Source organism: Pollicipes pollicipes, unplaced genomic scaffold (assembly GCF_011947565.3).
Source record: "Pollicipes pollicipes isolate AB1234 unplaced genomic scaffold, Ppol_2.1 Scaffold_7231;HRSCAF=8579_pilon_pilon_pilon, whole genome shotgun sequence".
Classification (NCBI taxonomy): Eukaryota; Metazoa; Arthropoda; class Thecostraca; order Pollicipedomorpha; family Pollicipedidae; genus Pollicipes; species Pollicipes pollicipes.
The window spans coordinates 38,758,131-38,775,523 of NW_023597034.1; the positions used below are offsets into that span (position 1 = coordinate 38,758,131).

General features: G+C 47.5%; 1 protein-coding gene across 1 annotated transcript in view; it reads right to left on the minus strand.

Moving 5' to 3' along the window:
• Positions 1–15,993: 15,993 nt before the first annotated feature.
• LOC119110086 (RISC-loading complex subunit TARBP2) overlaps positions 15,994–17,393 on the minus strand; it is a 9,287-nt gene continuing 7,887 nt past the window's right edge. The window contains exon 6 of the mRNA XM_037233827.1: positions 15,994–16,027. Coding sequence (XP_037089722.1) covers positions 15,994–16,027 — 34 coding nt within the window. The remainder of the gene's footprint in view (positions 16,028–17,393) is intronic.

Sequence of the window (17,393 nt, forward strand, 5' to 3'; positions counted from 1 at the left end):
CATTCTGATCCAAGAACTGAGTGTCAGACGAGGCCATACATCTCTGACATACCCTCTTAGGTGACACAACAATTTAATTAACAAATTACATTGACCTAAGGTCAGGTATGAAGGTCGGACCAGGGTTAAAATCAAACTGTTTTATTATTGTAGGGCTTGTTGAGTGGGGTAGATTTTGGTGCTCATTTCGAATGTATTAATAATAGGAACTGCATTAGACTCCTTTCATGGACTTTTTCAAGGTCAGAATAGGTCACTGATCTAAAATGATCCGGGGCAATATTTTGTTTTTAGGAGCATACTGCCCAGCGAAATCTTTGTTGCTTGTCCAAACGCAAAACTCAAAACGGTTCCGTACGTTTCCGGTCACCATAACCTTCAAAAGGTCAAACAAGGTCACTGACCTTTGATGGGCATGCGAATTTTTGCTTGGAACAGTTATCTAGGTTTCAGGGTCTAGTCTAAGACCAGCCTGGAACTCGACCTTGTTTGACCTTATTTGACCCAAAGATCATGACCTAGGAACCTCAAACTTTGACCTAGGTAAGTTTACGTACAGGTCAACACACCCAGCGAATTGAAATCGATGTTTCTTGCTCCCTTAGTTCCTGAAATCTCAGCGGGTCAAATCGACCCCCCACCCGGGCGGAAGGCATCCAACCGGTCACCCGCGCGGGTGTTGAGTGAGGTTTATAAGTTTACGATTCAAACGTGCCTAGAGTAGCATTTACGACAAAAACATGGGATGTGTTTGGTTGTTTTGGGACAAAAGTGCGCGTGGGAAAAGTACGCATGCACATAGGCGTAGGAACGTTTCAAGAAGTGGGGGGGGGGGGGGGTGGCAAACTCAGGGTGTACTTCAGGAACTTTTTCTGGAAAGCAAGCCCGATATCCGGGGAGGGGGGGGGGGGGCAGGGAATGGAGAGGCTGTTAATATGCATCTATGCAACTAGAGCTGTTTCTCACTGGTGCACAATCTTGCCTGTTCGACTCATCTGTCATTTGGCAAATAAGGCTACCCAGCTCCCTAGATTATTCGTCCATTTGAATATTCTCTTTCCCGGGGAGGAGAAAGTCCACGAGCGGGTAGTCATTTTGGGTCATTGAGGAACCATCTGCCTCCAGAGTGTAAATGCCGAAATACGGCCTGGATATATGCTGGTGAGAATTTTAAAAGTGGATCGACGGCTCACAGTGCGGCAGATTTTTCATGCGCTTACATTTCGCTGGCTGTTTTTCAAGAGATAAGACTTGTCGCAGTATTTTAGGCGAAGAAATCGGGAGCCTGAAACTGCTAGCAGCAATGTGACAAAAGCCATAAAACTGGACACACTCTCTTAAGAACTAAGCCACATAATAAGGCCCATCTGTCATACGTTTCTTATCTGGGCCCTGCTCCTGTCCGCCGTCGGTGGCCACTGCCCTGGCCCGGATGTTTCCCTCATGACTGACTGCGAACTGATCGTATGGCTGCTTTGTTGCATACTTTTGGATTAGCGTTACTACTTCATAGTGTATGCAACATGTGTTGGACACCTGCAACAGTATCTTTTTCAGAATTATTTTCCCTCACAACAAACCATCGCAGAACAAAGCCTCCGGGAAGCTGTCTGCCTTAGGCATGAAATTGTCCAAAGGACACTTCATTGCTCATCATGCAACGTATGCGACTTGGTCTGCTTTTGTGTGTAGGCGGGGGTGTAGTCAGAGCCTTGCCAAAGGGGAACACGAGGTTGACAAAAGCCCATGCTATGGGGGTCCCCCCCAAAAAGATATTCGGATATAGGTTACTTGTCAACAAGTGACGCAGCTTTCTTCGTTTTATTGTTATTTTTACCATGTAACCAGAAAAGAAACCAAAAGGTACCGTGATCTCAGTTCCGTTTGTATGTTGAGACTAATAAATTGCATAAATCAGGCGCTGAACGACTGCATAGAATAAATCACCGGTGCTCTCAAGCTACGATGTGTAGTTGACTCTTTCTAAACCGATACAATTCAGAAGCCCCGTTAAAAATTTTAGCTGGGTTCTACAGACATTGAGGACATCGCGAAGGTAGATTGTAGATCGGTATGTTTGATCCAAATTTGAAGGTGAAAATTTGATTGCGGATGAAGTGGTTAACAATGTGCATTAACATGGCCAAGGCATGCTTGTCTGAAAACGTTCACCATTCAGTTAGAATCAATTAGTGATACAACCTATATAATGTGCTTTATAGCACGCCCGGTCGCAAATTTTGCAACAAAAACCTCGACACCAGGCGTTGCAGTCTCCATAGTCCGCGGAGCGTTAGCCCAGTAGCTAATATTTTAGCCGTGGCCCACCCGTGGACGAAAATGATGACGCTTCTGAAATGATTATCTTTAAACACTTCAATTGACTAGTAATACAAGTTCTGTGACGTAGTTTTGAGCATGCGCACTCGAAAATCTTAGAAACACAAACCTCGAATCCAGGCGTTGCAGTCTCCTTAGATAGCACAGCGTCGGTCTAGCAGCTAATACTAAGTTGTAGCCAATGGTTGAGCGGAAATGACCACGTTTCTGAAAAAGTATCATTGAACGCTTCATGACATCACATCTTACATTTAGAAGGCAGTCTGAGCGCATATTTCACGAGTGCAATTTTAAGACTGATGAAAATAATGGATTGGCCCTTAAAGCACCGCGGAGTGAGGCTGGAATGTGGTGGTTGAACTGGAAAAGTGAAGGCCAAATTTTTAGTTTTCGTGTTTTTGCACCTATTGATCTATCCAGAAGACAAATTAACACGGCGCCTTCCGTCTGGTGGCATTTGCAGTGGCCAAAACTTTTCGGTTTTGCGGAAGTTGCAACCCAGATCATCCTTGTCCTTGCTTTTGAGGTTGCGGGCGGGCATGTTCAAGACCTTTGATGTAATTTGTTTCAATAACACATTCTGAAAAAATGAACGTTCTCAGGCAAACATGCTATGGCCTCGCTCATTTTCTTAAGCTCATTTCGACCCACCCTATCCAACAATAATGGGATCCCCCACTTACTCAACGATAATGAGACCCCTTTTTCCCTCCGAGCAAGGGGCCTCTTGAGTAGAACACCAGGGGTACATTACCGTTTCCGGTCAGGGACTGAAGTGCCATTCCGTCCCATCGAGTGTCTTCTGGCTATCATTTTGGCGGCGCGCGGCAGGACCTCCTGATCGAGCCGGAGGCCATTAGAAGGATATATCATATCACATCGTTCCCATGCCTGATACGGGAGGCCTTCTGAACCGCGCAATTAGTCCCGGATCAGAAAAGGAACCCTCAGTGACGCAACAACATCCCTGATCACTGCAAGTAGTCTGATAGTTGCCACATATACTCCAGTTCCGTGCTTTTCTGTGTTCTTCAGAGATATTGAGTTCTCCCTGACTGCAGATTATAGATAAAATGAGGTTCCTAATTTGCATTAACATGGCTAGCCCATGTTTGTCTTAAGATGCTCAAGATCCTGTCAGAGCGGATTACTGATAAGAAAACTACGTAGCATGGTGGCAACAACAGCCCCGGCGCCTGGCGTTGCAGTCTCCAAGCCATGCGGCGTCGGTTTTGTGGCTGTAACACAAAGCGATGGCTAATGAGCAGACGAACAGGATGACGCATCTTAAGGGAAATGGCTGGTGAACTAGGTAAATCGGCATGCATGTTTGATGTAGTGCGAAAGTAAGCCAAGCGCAACCTTAATCTGAAAAGTGGGGGAGGGGCAGTTAACATTGCTGGCCCCCCACCTTAAAAAGTGGGGGGCCATGGCCCCCTGGCCCCCCTGCTCCTACGCCCATGCGCATGCATGAAGCACGTACGCAATTGTTCGTAAAAAACCTACGTGAGGTATAACAAAAGCACGCATGCAAGAAATCCTACGGAAAAGTTCGTAGGGAAATTTTGTACAGAAGAAAGTACGTATGGAAAATGAGCGCGTTTACAAAAGTTCGTCAGCGCAAAAGGTCGTATGGAAAAACTCGTGTACATGAAGCAATACGCAATTGTTCGTGAGCAATTGAACGTACGCTGATGTTCGAAGCGGAAAAAAATGGTTTGACAAAAAATACATGCGCAAGGGTGCGTTAGTGGTAAAAGCGTAGAGGCAGGCTTGCCTTAGGTACTCCTCTTTCCGTGAATCATGAACATGAAGCCTTAAGCGATGCATGAAAGGAGTTTAACTCATAGTTGTGAATGATTTTGCTATGGGGGAGTGTTCCAGAACAGACTGACCGCCAGGGTGCTGAATCATGAGCCGACAGACCTTAACACGCGCCCGGGTGGCCGGTTGGATACTTTTCGCTCAGGTGGGGGTCAGTTTGAACCCCTCCTCTGATATCTCAGGAACTAAGAGAGCGAGAGACAACAAATTCTCAGGGTGTGTTGACCTGTATATGGACCCGCGTAGGTCATAGCTTAAGGGTCCTGGGTCATGATCTTCGGGTCAAATAAGGTCAAACAAGGTCAAATTCAAAGTTTGTCTCCAAAGGGCCCCTAGATAGCTGTTACTGACAAAACGTCGTAGGCTCATATAAGATCAGTGAACTTGTTTGACCTTTTGGAGGTTATGGTGACCCAAATCATACAAGACCGCTTTGAGCTTTGCATTTGGATAACTGACGAAGATTATGCTAGGCAGTAAGTTCCCAAAAACAAAATGTTGACCGTGTTCATCCTAGATCAATGAGCTATTCTGACCATTAAGAAGTCTATGAAAGGTGTATAATACGGTTCCTGTTCTCAATCAGTTCAAAATGAGCACCAGGAGCTACCCCACACAGCAAGCGCTAGAGTAATAAAACAGGTCAGTTTTGACCTTGGTCTGACCTTTATACCTGATCTTAGGTCAATGTAATTTGCTCATTCAATTGTTGTGTTGTCTAAAGAAATATCTCAGAGATGTATGGCTTCGTATAATACTCCGTTGTGGCATCAGATTAAGCGATTCCATAGAAATTGCCCTTGCTGAAACCACGGCCTGACTTTGACCTGCCGTAGGTCATCGACCTTACGAGGTACATCTAAATTGTTGGTGGCAAACGATCCGCTATTCAACTGTCTATAGCTATGCAAATGTTGGCGCGGCTACGCCGCACCGTTCGGAAATAATTCCGGAAAACCTTGGGGGAGGGGTCAAGTTGACTCCCCACCAGAGCGCGTGTTAAATCTACTGAGATTTGGTTTCCGGGGATGATCTAAGGCGTGAATTCCACTGAGTGAGTTCTAGCTTGGTCCAGCGCGCGGTTTTAAAATGATGCTCCTTTGAGTTGACAAGTTCCGATTAGGGTAGCATTTGGCTAGCATAAACGGCCGTTTCAATATAATTTGGTTTAAGTTAGCAAATTTGTGGGCTTAAGCCAAACCCTATGTATTTAGGTTGAAATGCGTAGATCCGAAGTTATAGCATCGTACGACAGGTCAGGATAATATGGTTTTATATTAACACCGTCAATTGGACGGAATTTTGTCTAACTCGTCGTCCAGGGCCGCATTCGATCCTTCGTCAGCACGCTTGTCAGCACCACACACAGCCCAGTGTTCATGCTGCGTCGCGTCACGTGACCACAAAGTCACGGTGACCAGACAAAAAGTCAAAAGTCAAGAAGTCAATGGATAAAGCGTCAAGTTGTACGAAGTCAAATGGCAAAAAAACAAACAAACAAAAAGTTAAAAGTCAAACGCAAAAATTTCAAAAGACAAGCCAAATGACATATAGTCAAATGCTAAAAGTCAAAAGGCAAATGTCAAATGCAAAGTCAAATATAAAAAAGGCGAGATTTAAAGCTCATGTGTAGGATATCATAGTGGTGAAAGCTGAAATGGAAAAGAAGTACGTAAATGAGAGGCTTTCCACTTGTTTTCCACCTCCCTTGCAGCTTTCCCTACTTGCATGTAAAAAGGGAAAATACCAGTCTAAGAAATCGAAGTCGAAATGAACGAGGCGCATGGAAGCCCTGAAGCAAGTAAAATAAACAAACTCTCGACCATTGCACGGGGCAGTTTCAGTTTAAATCCAAGGGACTATATGACTTCTGCACAGTCGCAGGGCCTGTTCGTCCCACTTACGTTCAGGCTGGGCCTCATTTTACTTCCCAGCATAGCCCCTTGCACGCCTACAGGGACCATTTTGATGTAGGTTTTGTCAGCGACAGCGCAACAGGGAAGAAGCAAGGGAGCAGTTACCGACTCCCATAACTGAGCTAGTAGATCTAAATTGGTGTTCCTGGCCCTTTGTGCATCAAGTTGTAAATTTCTCTCAGGTTCCTTCCCTTAATGTATCTTGTTACAGAGTCCATGGTCAGCCAGTAAGCCAAGAAACCAACCAGACTCATCCCATTATTTTCCAATACATTTGTAACAACTGCATGACCTAATTGGACAGCTTGGTGAAACCAACCGGGTACTTTTAACAGCGCTTGCTGCTTTTTTACGGCTTAACCTATTGAATCATAATACTGGCTGCTAACAAGTGGCAGTGTGCGTTTAAAATTTACGTAGGTACCTTATGTCTACGATTGTTTTTGTTTCTTTCATTGGTCCCAGTAACCCAACAAAAAGGGCTACCTATGCCTTCCCAGGCCCCGAAATGATCAAGAAAGGTAGCATACACTTGCTCCAAATTAGAAAGGTGTGGTACAATTCTGAGGAGTTGGAATAGAGAACTCAAATTTTACGAAATTCCATTTTTATCACTGGCCCGAGGCCATTTCAGCTAAGGCATTGATTTGTCACACACATCCCACGAACAACAGTTTGGAGTCCGGCTTTTACGGCTTGACGGCTTGACGGCCTTCACCAACTTCGTGATATCAGTAATTTGACTAAATGGTAGCCGACATTTGAGGGCGTAAACAACCACAAACCAGACTGGATGCTGATCCGCCGCGATCTGGGGAGAGGTTAACGCGTCTCGATAAACCTCTGCGCATTTGGGAAGCCAGAGGTACGGGGCTTCGATTTCCCATGGTGCCCGCCTTTGCCGCCAAAGTTAGTGGTTAGTTTTGTAGTTGCAACGGCACGTCAACTGCGTTGGTTGGAGAGACAGATGACGCCATGTAGCCTCAGTAGCTGAGTGTATCGCAACACCCCAGTGATGACGACGACCACCACGACCAATCGATAGTCCCCATCGACGACAATCTGGGGCAGGTCAGGTCACTCTGCTACGCACGTCACAAAAGTGGTTCAAAACTTGCAAAAAAGCGTCCTTCTGTGCAAAACTGTAGAAGATTCACTGTTGTATTGTGTGACGGATTGTTCTTCAGTAGTGTGAGAAGAACCCGAAAATTGTGGCCATCACATAGGTCACTCACTAAGCGTTCTGTAAGACATGTGTTGAACTCTTGACACGTGCTTTCTGCCACTTATTTTTAGTTGTTGTGTTATTTCTATGTGGTTGGGGGGGGGGGGGGGCATGACACAGCCAACCTATCAGTTCCGATTACAGTCCACCACAAACACATTCTTGTGCAAAACGTTGCTTGGTTTGTTCGCAAACAGGTGACAGAACGACACCGCAAAACAGGGATTGCAGCATAACGCAGCAGAGGACTCAACTGTGAAGCCCTCCGACGTTTCAGGTGAAACCACATTCCAACGGCGCGCCTGTGCTTCTGTATCATATTGTGCGTACGGATCTTTACATCTGTCCGGGAACACCGGTCTCCTGCAGACTCCTCCTTCAGTGCCGCTACGCAGTCTGCCATTCCTGTACATTTGAGGGAACCAATAAATAGCTACACGCGCATCTGTATAATATCCTTTTCTCTTCCGAGTCAACAGCAGAACCTTTTTCTTGCCTTTGGATCTTCTTTCATTCATCTTTGGCCCATTTGGTGTTTTCTGATTCAGATTGTAGATCCAAAGCCATCTCGTTAGCGTCCTCCGCCTCCATCTTCACCTCGATGTCGTCAGGGGCGACAATACTGGCGTCGTCGCTCATGTCGACACAGCGGTCGGGGCCACCTTCCACAACATCGTCATGCCTGGGGTCGAACTCATCCAGGGTCTGTTCTTAGAATGCACCCTTCCCTTTGTCCTTCGCGATTAGTATTTTGCTCACTTCGGCAGCATGCACCGCCTTTTCGAAGAGCCTATAGACCTGCCTGTGAACTCGTATGCCATGGCCCAGAGAGCCACGAACCACGATATCCATTCCGGTTTCGCTGAGCTGTAGCAGCTGCAGCACAGCGGCCACATGCTTTCTGTACTTCGTGGCCGTGATGTTGCCTGCACGTACCCTTCGCGCGAATGTGCGTACGCGGTCGCTGCCTCTGAGCGTGTCCGCATCTGGGACTGCGCCGTTGATGAAAATGTGCAGACATTCGGGAGGAATGCCAACATCCTCACTCGCCGCGATCAGCTGGCCAAGCGCCCGTTGTATTGTGATTGTCAGCGTGATGGTTAGACAAAATGGTGGATGCCAGCGCAGCTTCCGACAACTTGACCTAGTTCTTGATAGGGCGTTCGTCTTCCGACAACCGCTGAACCTGCACCAACTCATGCTGCACCTCCTTCGTGACACTCTGAATATCCACATTTAGGGAAAGCTGGACGGGTTTGTTCCACTGCCTTTACTGGAGAGTGCTAAGCGCACGAGAAGACAGCTTCCAATTTCGTTGGTGCAGCAGGAGGTTGCCCGCAGCCGCCCTCAAGGTGGCGTCTTCGTTGGTGATGCCCGTGTTCTCCGCGTGTTTTGAGTATGCCCGCACACTCACTGAGCGAGTATCCAAGCTTGAGAGCAAGAGATGGATTATGATATTTGCCCTCATTTACATCAACCAGTAGCTTCATCACACCTGCTACCTCCATGAACTTGGATGGGTGAATAAACAGCTCCAGACCTGCTCCTGGGCCGGGGGGGGGGGGGGGATTCAGCTCCAGGAGCAGTCTCCCCAACTCTCACTTGTCCCGAGTGAGCGCATGTTGGTGGTGCTCGTGGTCTAGTCTTGTGAGGAGATGGAACACAAACCCCAAAATAGGCCCATCGTGGCTGTAGGTGAAGGAAATGTCACCGTCCCGCATCTTCGCTACCGGCTTTTCCAAACCAGCGGCGGCATCTCTTTGACACGGCGGCAAGGACCATTTCTGGTACCAGACTCTTCCGCCAGCGGCAGGTTTTTCATGAGCGTGGCACCTATGTCTGAAGAGGTTGCGTCTAGAGAAAAGACCCTGGCATTTTCCACATGCCAGCTTATCTCCGACCCTCACATTCGTACCTTGAGGTGGATTCCTCCTCAGAACGACCGTTCCACATCCATCATGGAAAACAGCTGAGTTGTATTTGAAGTTGCCCTTTTGAATGATATGCTCGACACAGATGCTCAATTCCCTGGAGCCTTCTGTAAGTGCGAGCGCATGAAGTACGTCTAGTTCTTGTTTATGTTTCCGGAATGGTGGTGCGTAAATTTCGTGTGCATGCTATCGCAATAGGGGCAAATATTCCGCCTCATGGATGGCTTTCCTGTTTTACTAGAAGATTTTAGAAAAAAAGACTGTTCGGCTTGAGTCCTGTTGCTGTTGTTGGCCACTACCTGGTCCTTCCTCTCGTCTCGCCCATGTTCTCCTCCATATCCCGGTCCTCGTCCACGTCCTCGTACTTGTCCTCGTCCTAGAGCTTGTCGTCCTCGTCCTGGCCACGTACTCGTCCTCGTCCTTATCCGTTTCTGGCCGTGGGTCGGGCGCTTACGTCGGATCTTCATCATCCTCCATCATCAGGAATAAGTCCAAAGACATCATCACCTGTCATCTGCACCATGATCCGCGGACAGAGCAATCTGTCCGTTGCTGACCTGCGGGCCAGGCACATACTGTCAGATCTTCATCTTCGTCGTCAGAAATGAGGTCAGACGCATCATCATCATCTGCGGACAGACCAATCGCCATTGGTTACGCAATGACAAGTATTCAGAACAGAAACGAAAAAAGCACAAAAGCAAGGCGTTGGAAGAAAGATTGGTCGCATTATTCAACGATGCACTGAATTTCCAGACACATCAGAGTCGCCATTCATACGCTGACCGGACCGAGACACAGTGCGCCGGTGGTCAGAGGCGAATCAGGGTCATTTGGGCTCCGATGCCAGCACCATAGCCAACTAAACTACGTGGTGAAATGGGTTTTTAACCAAGGGTACATCGGTCCTGGGGTGTCGGCTTCTGACCCCACTCGGTTCTAGGGTAGAGACAAGTGCATGGTTGGCCACTGTTGCATGGCGATACCTAATACATGGGATCTCATTGATGCGTGTGCCCAGTTCACGGCCGCCTACCATGGGCTGTCCAGCTAGTGAATACACCCGTTTTCCTAGTTGCGCATCAAACTTCAACGTGCATGGACGCTGTCCGTGGAGCCTCAGCGCTTCCTCGCGCCATCCCAGATCACAAGCGAAGCGCGGCGACAAGGTCATATCGCGGCCATCAGCAGTCCGCCATGGAGTATGGTGGTCCAGCAGAGCACGACAGTTTTACACGACGAACATTTACAAGCTATTGCTAAAACCTGTGAAATGATGAAATCCTGCATTGAGCCGCTACTCCTCCTCCACCACTACGACATATCACTACAGCCCGCGAATTATGGCAAGTTAGATTATGTTTAGTCTGAAATTGTGAAGAAAAAGGAAACAAAAACGCGTAACATATATTTGTATATATATATATATATATATATATATATATATATATATATATATATATATATATATATATATACATATATATATATATATATATATATATATATTTGTAATAGATTGATGAGCTGGGACATGTGCCCGGCATATACTGAGATAGCCCATGAAAACATGAACAGAAAATATTTGCACCTCCTAGGCACAACAGATTACTACATCAACCAGCTGTGGGGAAATCCAAGGAAAGAAACCGGTTGAAAATTTGAGTTTTCTTAGCCGAAGAGTTGTTCTGCCTTGGAGTGGTGTGAGCAGGCAGGAAAAGTCATTTCTGTTCCGTGAGGTGGAGAGGCACGAGCGGATCAGCCTGCTGAACACTATGCTTTCATGGTAATGCTGCTGCATATAGCGTTCATTGCATACTTATGCAGCACGCAGAAATTACACAAATTAAATAAAGCATGGCCGTTCACCTCTTACGTGGTGAACTGCTGGCTGAATGATTTTAAGGTTTCCTGCCACCACTAATCAATATCAGGGCTCATGTTTCCCATTCCTCTCGGGTTTCTAGCCCCCCCCCCCCCCGAACTTAGGCTATAGCTCCCCAACGTTGACAGAAAAGTGGGCCAAATTCAGGGAGAAAGCTGTTTGTTAGTGACCTTTGCATACAGCTTCATTATTTCACAGGTTTTAGCAATCCCTACCCCCACCCCCCCCACCCCATCCCCACCCCCACTCTTTTTGTGCAGCTACGTCCTCACTCAATGCATGCAGATAAGGTGAGAAAAGGTGCACCCCCCACTCAGGCGTGCATGGGAGCAGATAAGGTAAAAAGCATGCTCACCCCTCCTTCGATATCAGCAGAGGTTTCAACACGAATGCTGCTACACCGCCATCAAGCTGGACAAATTTGCACTGCCCCTGATAAGGATGCACCCCGAGTACGAGCAGCTTCACACACCTAAAAACTAGAGCAGATGAGGTAAGAAAAAGTGCACCTCCAATCAGGGGAGCATGAGAGCAGATAGATGAAGAGCACGGTTTGCCCCCTCCCCCCCCCCCCCGATATCTAGATGTTTCAGCGCTAAGGCTGCCATACTGCCATCAAGTTGGAAGAATTTGCATTGCCCCTGATATATTCTCATGCAGTAACCGCACAATTTCCAAAAAGCATGGCTGCTCACCTTTCATGTGGTGACCTGCTGGCTGAATGATTTTAAGGTTTTCTTGCCATCACTACTCAACATCAGGGTTCACGTTTACTATTCCCCTGAGGGTTCTAGCTCCCCCCTTCCCAGATAATAGAGATGCTGCTGCGCACCTGAGAACAAGCAACCTCACGCACCTAAAAAACACAGCTTCCACTACAGGGCATCATGCAGTAAGCAGTACTCACCATATCGTAACAGCTGACAGGAGCACCACACAATGATTTCCCTGTCCCAATTTCACGGCATTCTGCCTCGCGGCCAGTTTGCCTAAACCAAAGCTCCTCAACAGTCAATCGTGATGGGTACCGCACATGTACCCGGCCAGACTACGTCATTGTCAATGTGTTATTATCAAACATCTAAAGGCACAGGAAAATCAACATATTTGATTATTTACCCATTTCAATGTATTTTATTGCGTGAAACGTACACTACATGTCGCATTAAAGGCGACAACATGATCAGCACATATCTATTCGAAAATTATCCCATCGGTCGAAAGGCGAGAAACCACTCTGGCGGATTTGGGGACATTGACTTAATTGACTTGACTTGGATGATAAATTGATTTGTGCTAATTCACGTGACCACAAAAATACACTTGACGGATAAAGCCTGTCATGTCAGAACCTCTTAGGAATTTATGCCATACCAATATCAGGAGGAAATGAGCACCTTCCAAAGGTCTGCAATGCGGACCGATTTTTGGTCCCCACTTCGCAAAGGGTCCTTCACGTTGCGTAAGTGTATCGGACTAAGGTCCCCACTTGGGAGGGTTTACACGCACACCCCCACACCCACCCACACCCACACCCACACCCACACCCACACCCACACATCCACACTCACACCCACCACCCACACCCCTCTCACACACACACCCGCGCGCGAGTGTGTGTTCGTCTATATATATATATATATATATCTATCTATATATATTCTATATTATATATATATATATATAGATAGATAGATAGATAGATAGATAGATAGATAGATAGATAGATAGATATACGTCTACGCCTCCACAGTTTACCTTTCCTACGGAAGCTGGTTGGGAATGACTGAGACAAACTGACTTTTGCAGCAATCGAAATGAGGATATTGCCATCTTTAAATTGACTGCATATGACCTAATCACTTTGTTTTTAAGTGCAGAGTACACCCTTTTCACGTTTTGCGTTCCAGATCGTGTGCTTTGCGGAAAGTGTGCCTAATTAAATTACATGAATGACTGGATAGTGCGTGCAAAGCAGAGCTTGCTGCTAGTTTCTGGGATGTCGTGATTTTTGGCCGCGGCACTACAGTTTATGTAGTTCTAGGTCAACGGGTAAGGTTTTGCCCGCAGCCTTTTCACTTAACATCGGATTGTGCCTTTTTCGTGCTTTTCAATGCTGCGACATGGCCGCCCATGCCGGTTTTGCCACTCAGGTTGCAGTTGATTATAATATTATCATCTTCTAAACAGCGCGCTGTTTTCGGGGTTTGAACAGCCGTTTCCTAGATTCTAGCCCGGAAGCTGGTTGGGGGCAGCATGGTCATAACAGGCCCTCGAAAGCAAAACTGGTGCAAGTGTTCAAAGTCCTTCACCGGGCAGTCAGTTGGCTTCGAGGCGTTTATCCTTGCGTCACAGGGGTTAGCTTGAAACTGGCAGCTCAAAGCTGTTAGCATAAACAAAACCTAAAAGACTGGTGTTGGCGTAACCCGGACTAGCCAGCATAATTGTAATGTTGCATTTGTCACCCGTCCATCATCATCCCCTGCTCCGTCCTCTCCCAGTCGACGGGATGTGTTGGCCCAGCAGTGCCCATTCATTCCACGCCTGAGACAAGAATAAATATATGCATTGCAACATTCAGCACGCGCACGCATGCGAAGTTTTGCGTGCGTTCTATTGTCAATGGACTTCCATTCTTGGTGATCTTCTTTTTGCACAAATTTTGTGTACTTGCATCATATCCAAAAATTAATCTTTGATTACGTTCTTTTATGAAATGAATGTTATCCTTGACCAACATCCTCGCCCTTAACGTTACACCCATTAAGCCATCATATATTAAGCCATCCAACTCGAAGCAAGGTTCTAAAACATTGGGTACTCAGGCTCAATGTTAAGGGTGTTATAGTGGCCGTTGAAAATAATCAATGAGTTCCAAATCAGAATCAAGAAATGTTTGCGGTTGCCAATCACTGTATCTACAGTGACCACAGTTGGCATGAAAGCGTTTTGTCAAGATTGTGGAAAGGTTTGAATCAGATTGTGCAATTTTCCAAATGATGGTGTGCAATTATTTAAGCGTTTTTTGATTAGATCCCTTCCTATGCAGATGTTAAGGTCATCATGCACGACAGCGACAGTTTTTCTTCGCTCGCAACGGCTGAAAAACCGTATGACATTATACGTGGCTTCCTGCCGTGATGGTGACATAATAAATAAATAATAGTGGACATAAGCACTTGTAAACTTTTATATTGGACCAACGACGCAAATCCATGGCGACGCTGCCATTATGTGCATAAGAATGTAGCATCCACGGGGCTCTGGTCCAGGATGTCTACAGCATACAACACCAGCAGACAAAGCGTTAACTCGAACGACCCGGCCAGCACGGAATTAGCTGGTCTGGTGACCTGAGTGGCTGACCGCGTCCCGCCCGCCGTATCAGGCTGTGGCAATGTCTGCAACATGAACGGCCCTGCCATGCGGTGTCCGACAGCGTCGAAATGAAACGGCAACGCCATCCCGCAGCACTCAGCCCTAACGACGGAATTAATGGCGCCGTTACATCGGCCGTTACGGCGGTAAACGGGTCGCTACCCTGTTGAGAAATCTAGCAAATGGCGAGTGCCGCTGTTCAGTCATGGTAATTTTCCGAAAAAGACCCGGCGCCTGGCCTGCCGGCCAATTACGATGCAACTTTAAAGAAGTCATTGGCGAGGCGCTCTGAAATGTTACCCCGGACGGGCGGGCGCGGCGCTGGTTCTGAAAGACGTGGACGACCTCGCCCCGTGGAAAGGTTCCGGCCAGGTGATGACGGCCAGGCCCGCCCCTGCGCAATCAGGGCATATGTGATGCATTTTCATCGGCGTTGGCTTAGCTTGGTTGAACGCTGCCCACGCTGGCAGCACATTTGCTCAGGCGGCATAAAACAACGCGCTTCGTGCGAACATCTTTTAAATGCGTGATAGACTGCAAAACAAGTGAAGCGGGCACAACAAAGTCTTTGTTATCCCATCCCAATAATTACTTCTACTGCCGACTACCTCGTCCTGCACATGTACAGTTCTCAAAGCTTTACAATCGCAGTCTGAAACCAGTTCCTCATTCAACTCTGCGAAAAATTGGGCAGCCTACTACCTATGTCTCGCTCTGGAGCATATGGAGGCGCCTCTCCTCGGCAAACACTGGAGTTCTGCACACGCGGCAGATTGTTTGAGCGGTTGGATAATTAACCCGGAACCAGTCCCCGAGCGAGCTCAGCCTTATACATCTGTGCCCAATCTAACATCTCTCAGGAATTTAGGAGGCCGAGAAAGTACACTTCTGAAGAAAACTGTTCGGGAAAACACTCGGCCCCCGACACGGTTGGCTCAATAGTTTCCAAGCAACTTTCAAAACAAGCCTTATCCCTGAGGCTAGAATCCGTTTAGGTTTCAATCCGTCGGCATTGTTGGCGTACAATGTGAGTCGACCACTTCCTGGTGGATGAAGAAGACAGCCATTCCTGTGAATTGCTTTCTGATGCGCCGACCTAATGAAGCAGCCAGTCGATGTTACTGGCTGCGTACAGCCGGTCAATGCCAGTGGCTGTGGGTGGAGGCTGTGGCTGAAAATGGTCATTGGGGCGTCGCCGGGTGCTGACAGCCATTCTGCGTCGGAGGTTGGTGACAGGCAGCATACCCCAGCAGGGACTTTTGCGGGATTTCACAGTGGGGGCGGGGGGGGGGGGGGTGGAACACTGATAGAAAAATTACTTTGAAATTAATAAAAGTGCATCAAATGTTCTTGATCATCTTAATTGTAGGTGCATACCTTTGAATTTTAGCAGTGAACATTCAGGCACGTACATATTAGGTAATACATGACATCAATTCAGCGAGGGGGAGGTCACGGTGACCCCAAGGCTGCAATGCGCATGCGGCCTTGGCATCAGTGGCTGCCGATAGCCAGTCTGAACCAGTGGCTGTCAACAGCCAGCTCACGCGCGCCAGCCGCGGACGGCGGCTCGTGGGCTCATCTCGCGAGATCCGTGGGGAGTGGGCTGCCTGTGGGCTGCGGGTAACGTAGTGTTTATGTTTACCCAGGCTGCAAAGGACAAAAGCCACAGCAGTTATGCTGACTAGAAGGCAGCATACATATGTAGACATGCATCAAATTTAACTGCTGGCGGTAAATCCGCATAATTTGAACCCAAACCTTTCTCCAACGTGTTGACAATGATTTCTAAGCGGTTTTGCGTGATGGCTACATACATGCTACACTTTGGACAATGGCGTAGCCAAAGAAGGTGGAAGAAGGGATCATGGCTCCCCTGAAGGCAGTGGGGTCCCTAGGGGGCACTAGTACTTTTTGGTATCGTAATACGACCGCAGGACGTACAAAATAGCGTATGTCTGTCTGTCTGTTTGTCGTCGGGTCGAACGGTGACTCACTTCTCAGTGAAATTTTACACAGAAAACACGGTGCACGTACGCACGAAGCGACGCGTCATGGCACGTTTTGAGCCGATGCATCAAAAGGTGACGTGTGGCGCATGTTGCAGATTGCCTTTTTAGCTCTTCGGCTGCGCAAGAGCGGCCCGGAAAACAACCGGCGGGACCCGAAGGAAGGAAACCCTGACTGCACCTCGGCGACCACGAGAAGGAGCGACGCGAAATTGACATAGTTTGATAGACAATTGAACGGGAAATCGCGTGACGTCGGGTATGAGAATGCAAGTGTCGCGTGTCACGAGTACAGCAGAGGTCAAGATGCATTTACCCTTTTTAACCATTTTGACCAAGTTTTTTTACATCACGGCAGCCGAAGTTGGTGGATGTGTGAATCCAACTTCTCAGCGCCGAACAACATCCCGTCTGCAATTGGCACAGCCAACATGACCCTGTGTGATGTACAGTTGTGCCAGCAATCAATAATCAAGCTGGGAATGTCGATATTTCGAGAAAAAAATATAATGCAGTACGCTGTCACCACAAGTGCCACCATTGTCGCGGTGGAATTAGCATCATGGCATCTACTATTCATCCACCATACTCCCACCCATGTAATCGTCCTTCCGCGCATTATCCCGTTCAAATATCAACTTTATCTTATGGGACGCAATGTCGTTTCGTCACATCATCGAAATGCCACCGACCGATCACCCAGTCACTGCCGCCGAACATTTTGATTAAAACGGCGGAAAGCACACGCGTTTAGACCGCCGACTGTCAGCAAAACTTCACTAGTTTTCTGTTTATTCATTCGTTGAGAGAGGAAGAGGTGAGCCGCAGAAGCACTCAACGGGCATTAACACGCGCCCAGGTGGCCGGCTAGATACCCTTCGCTGG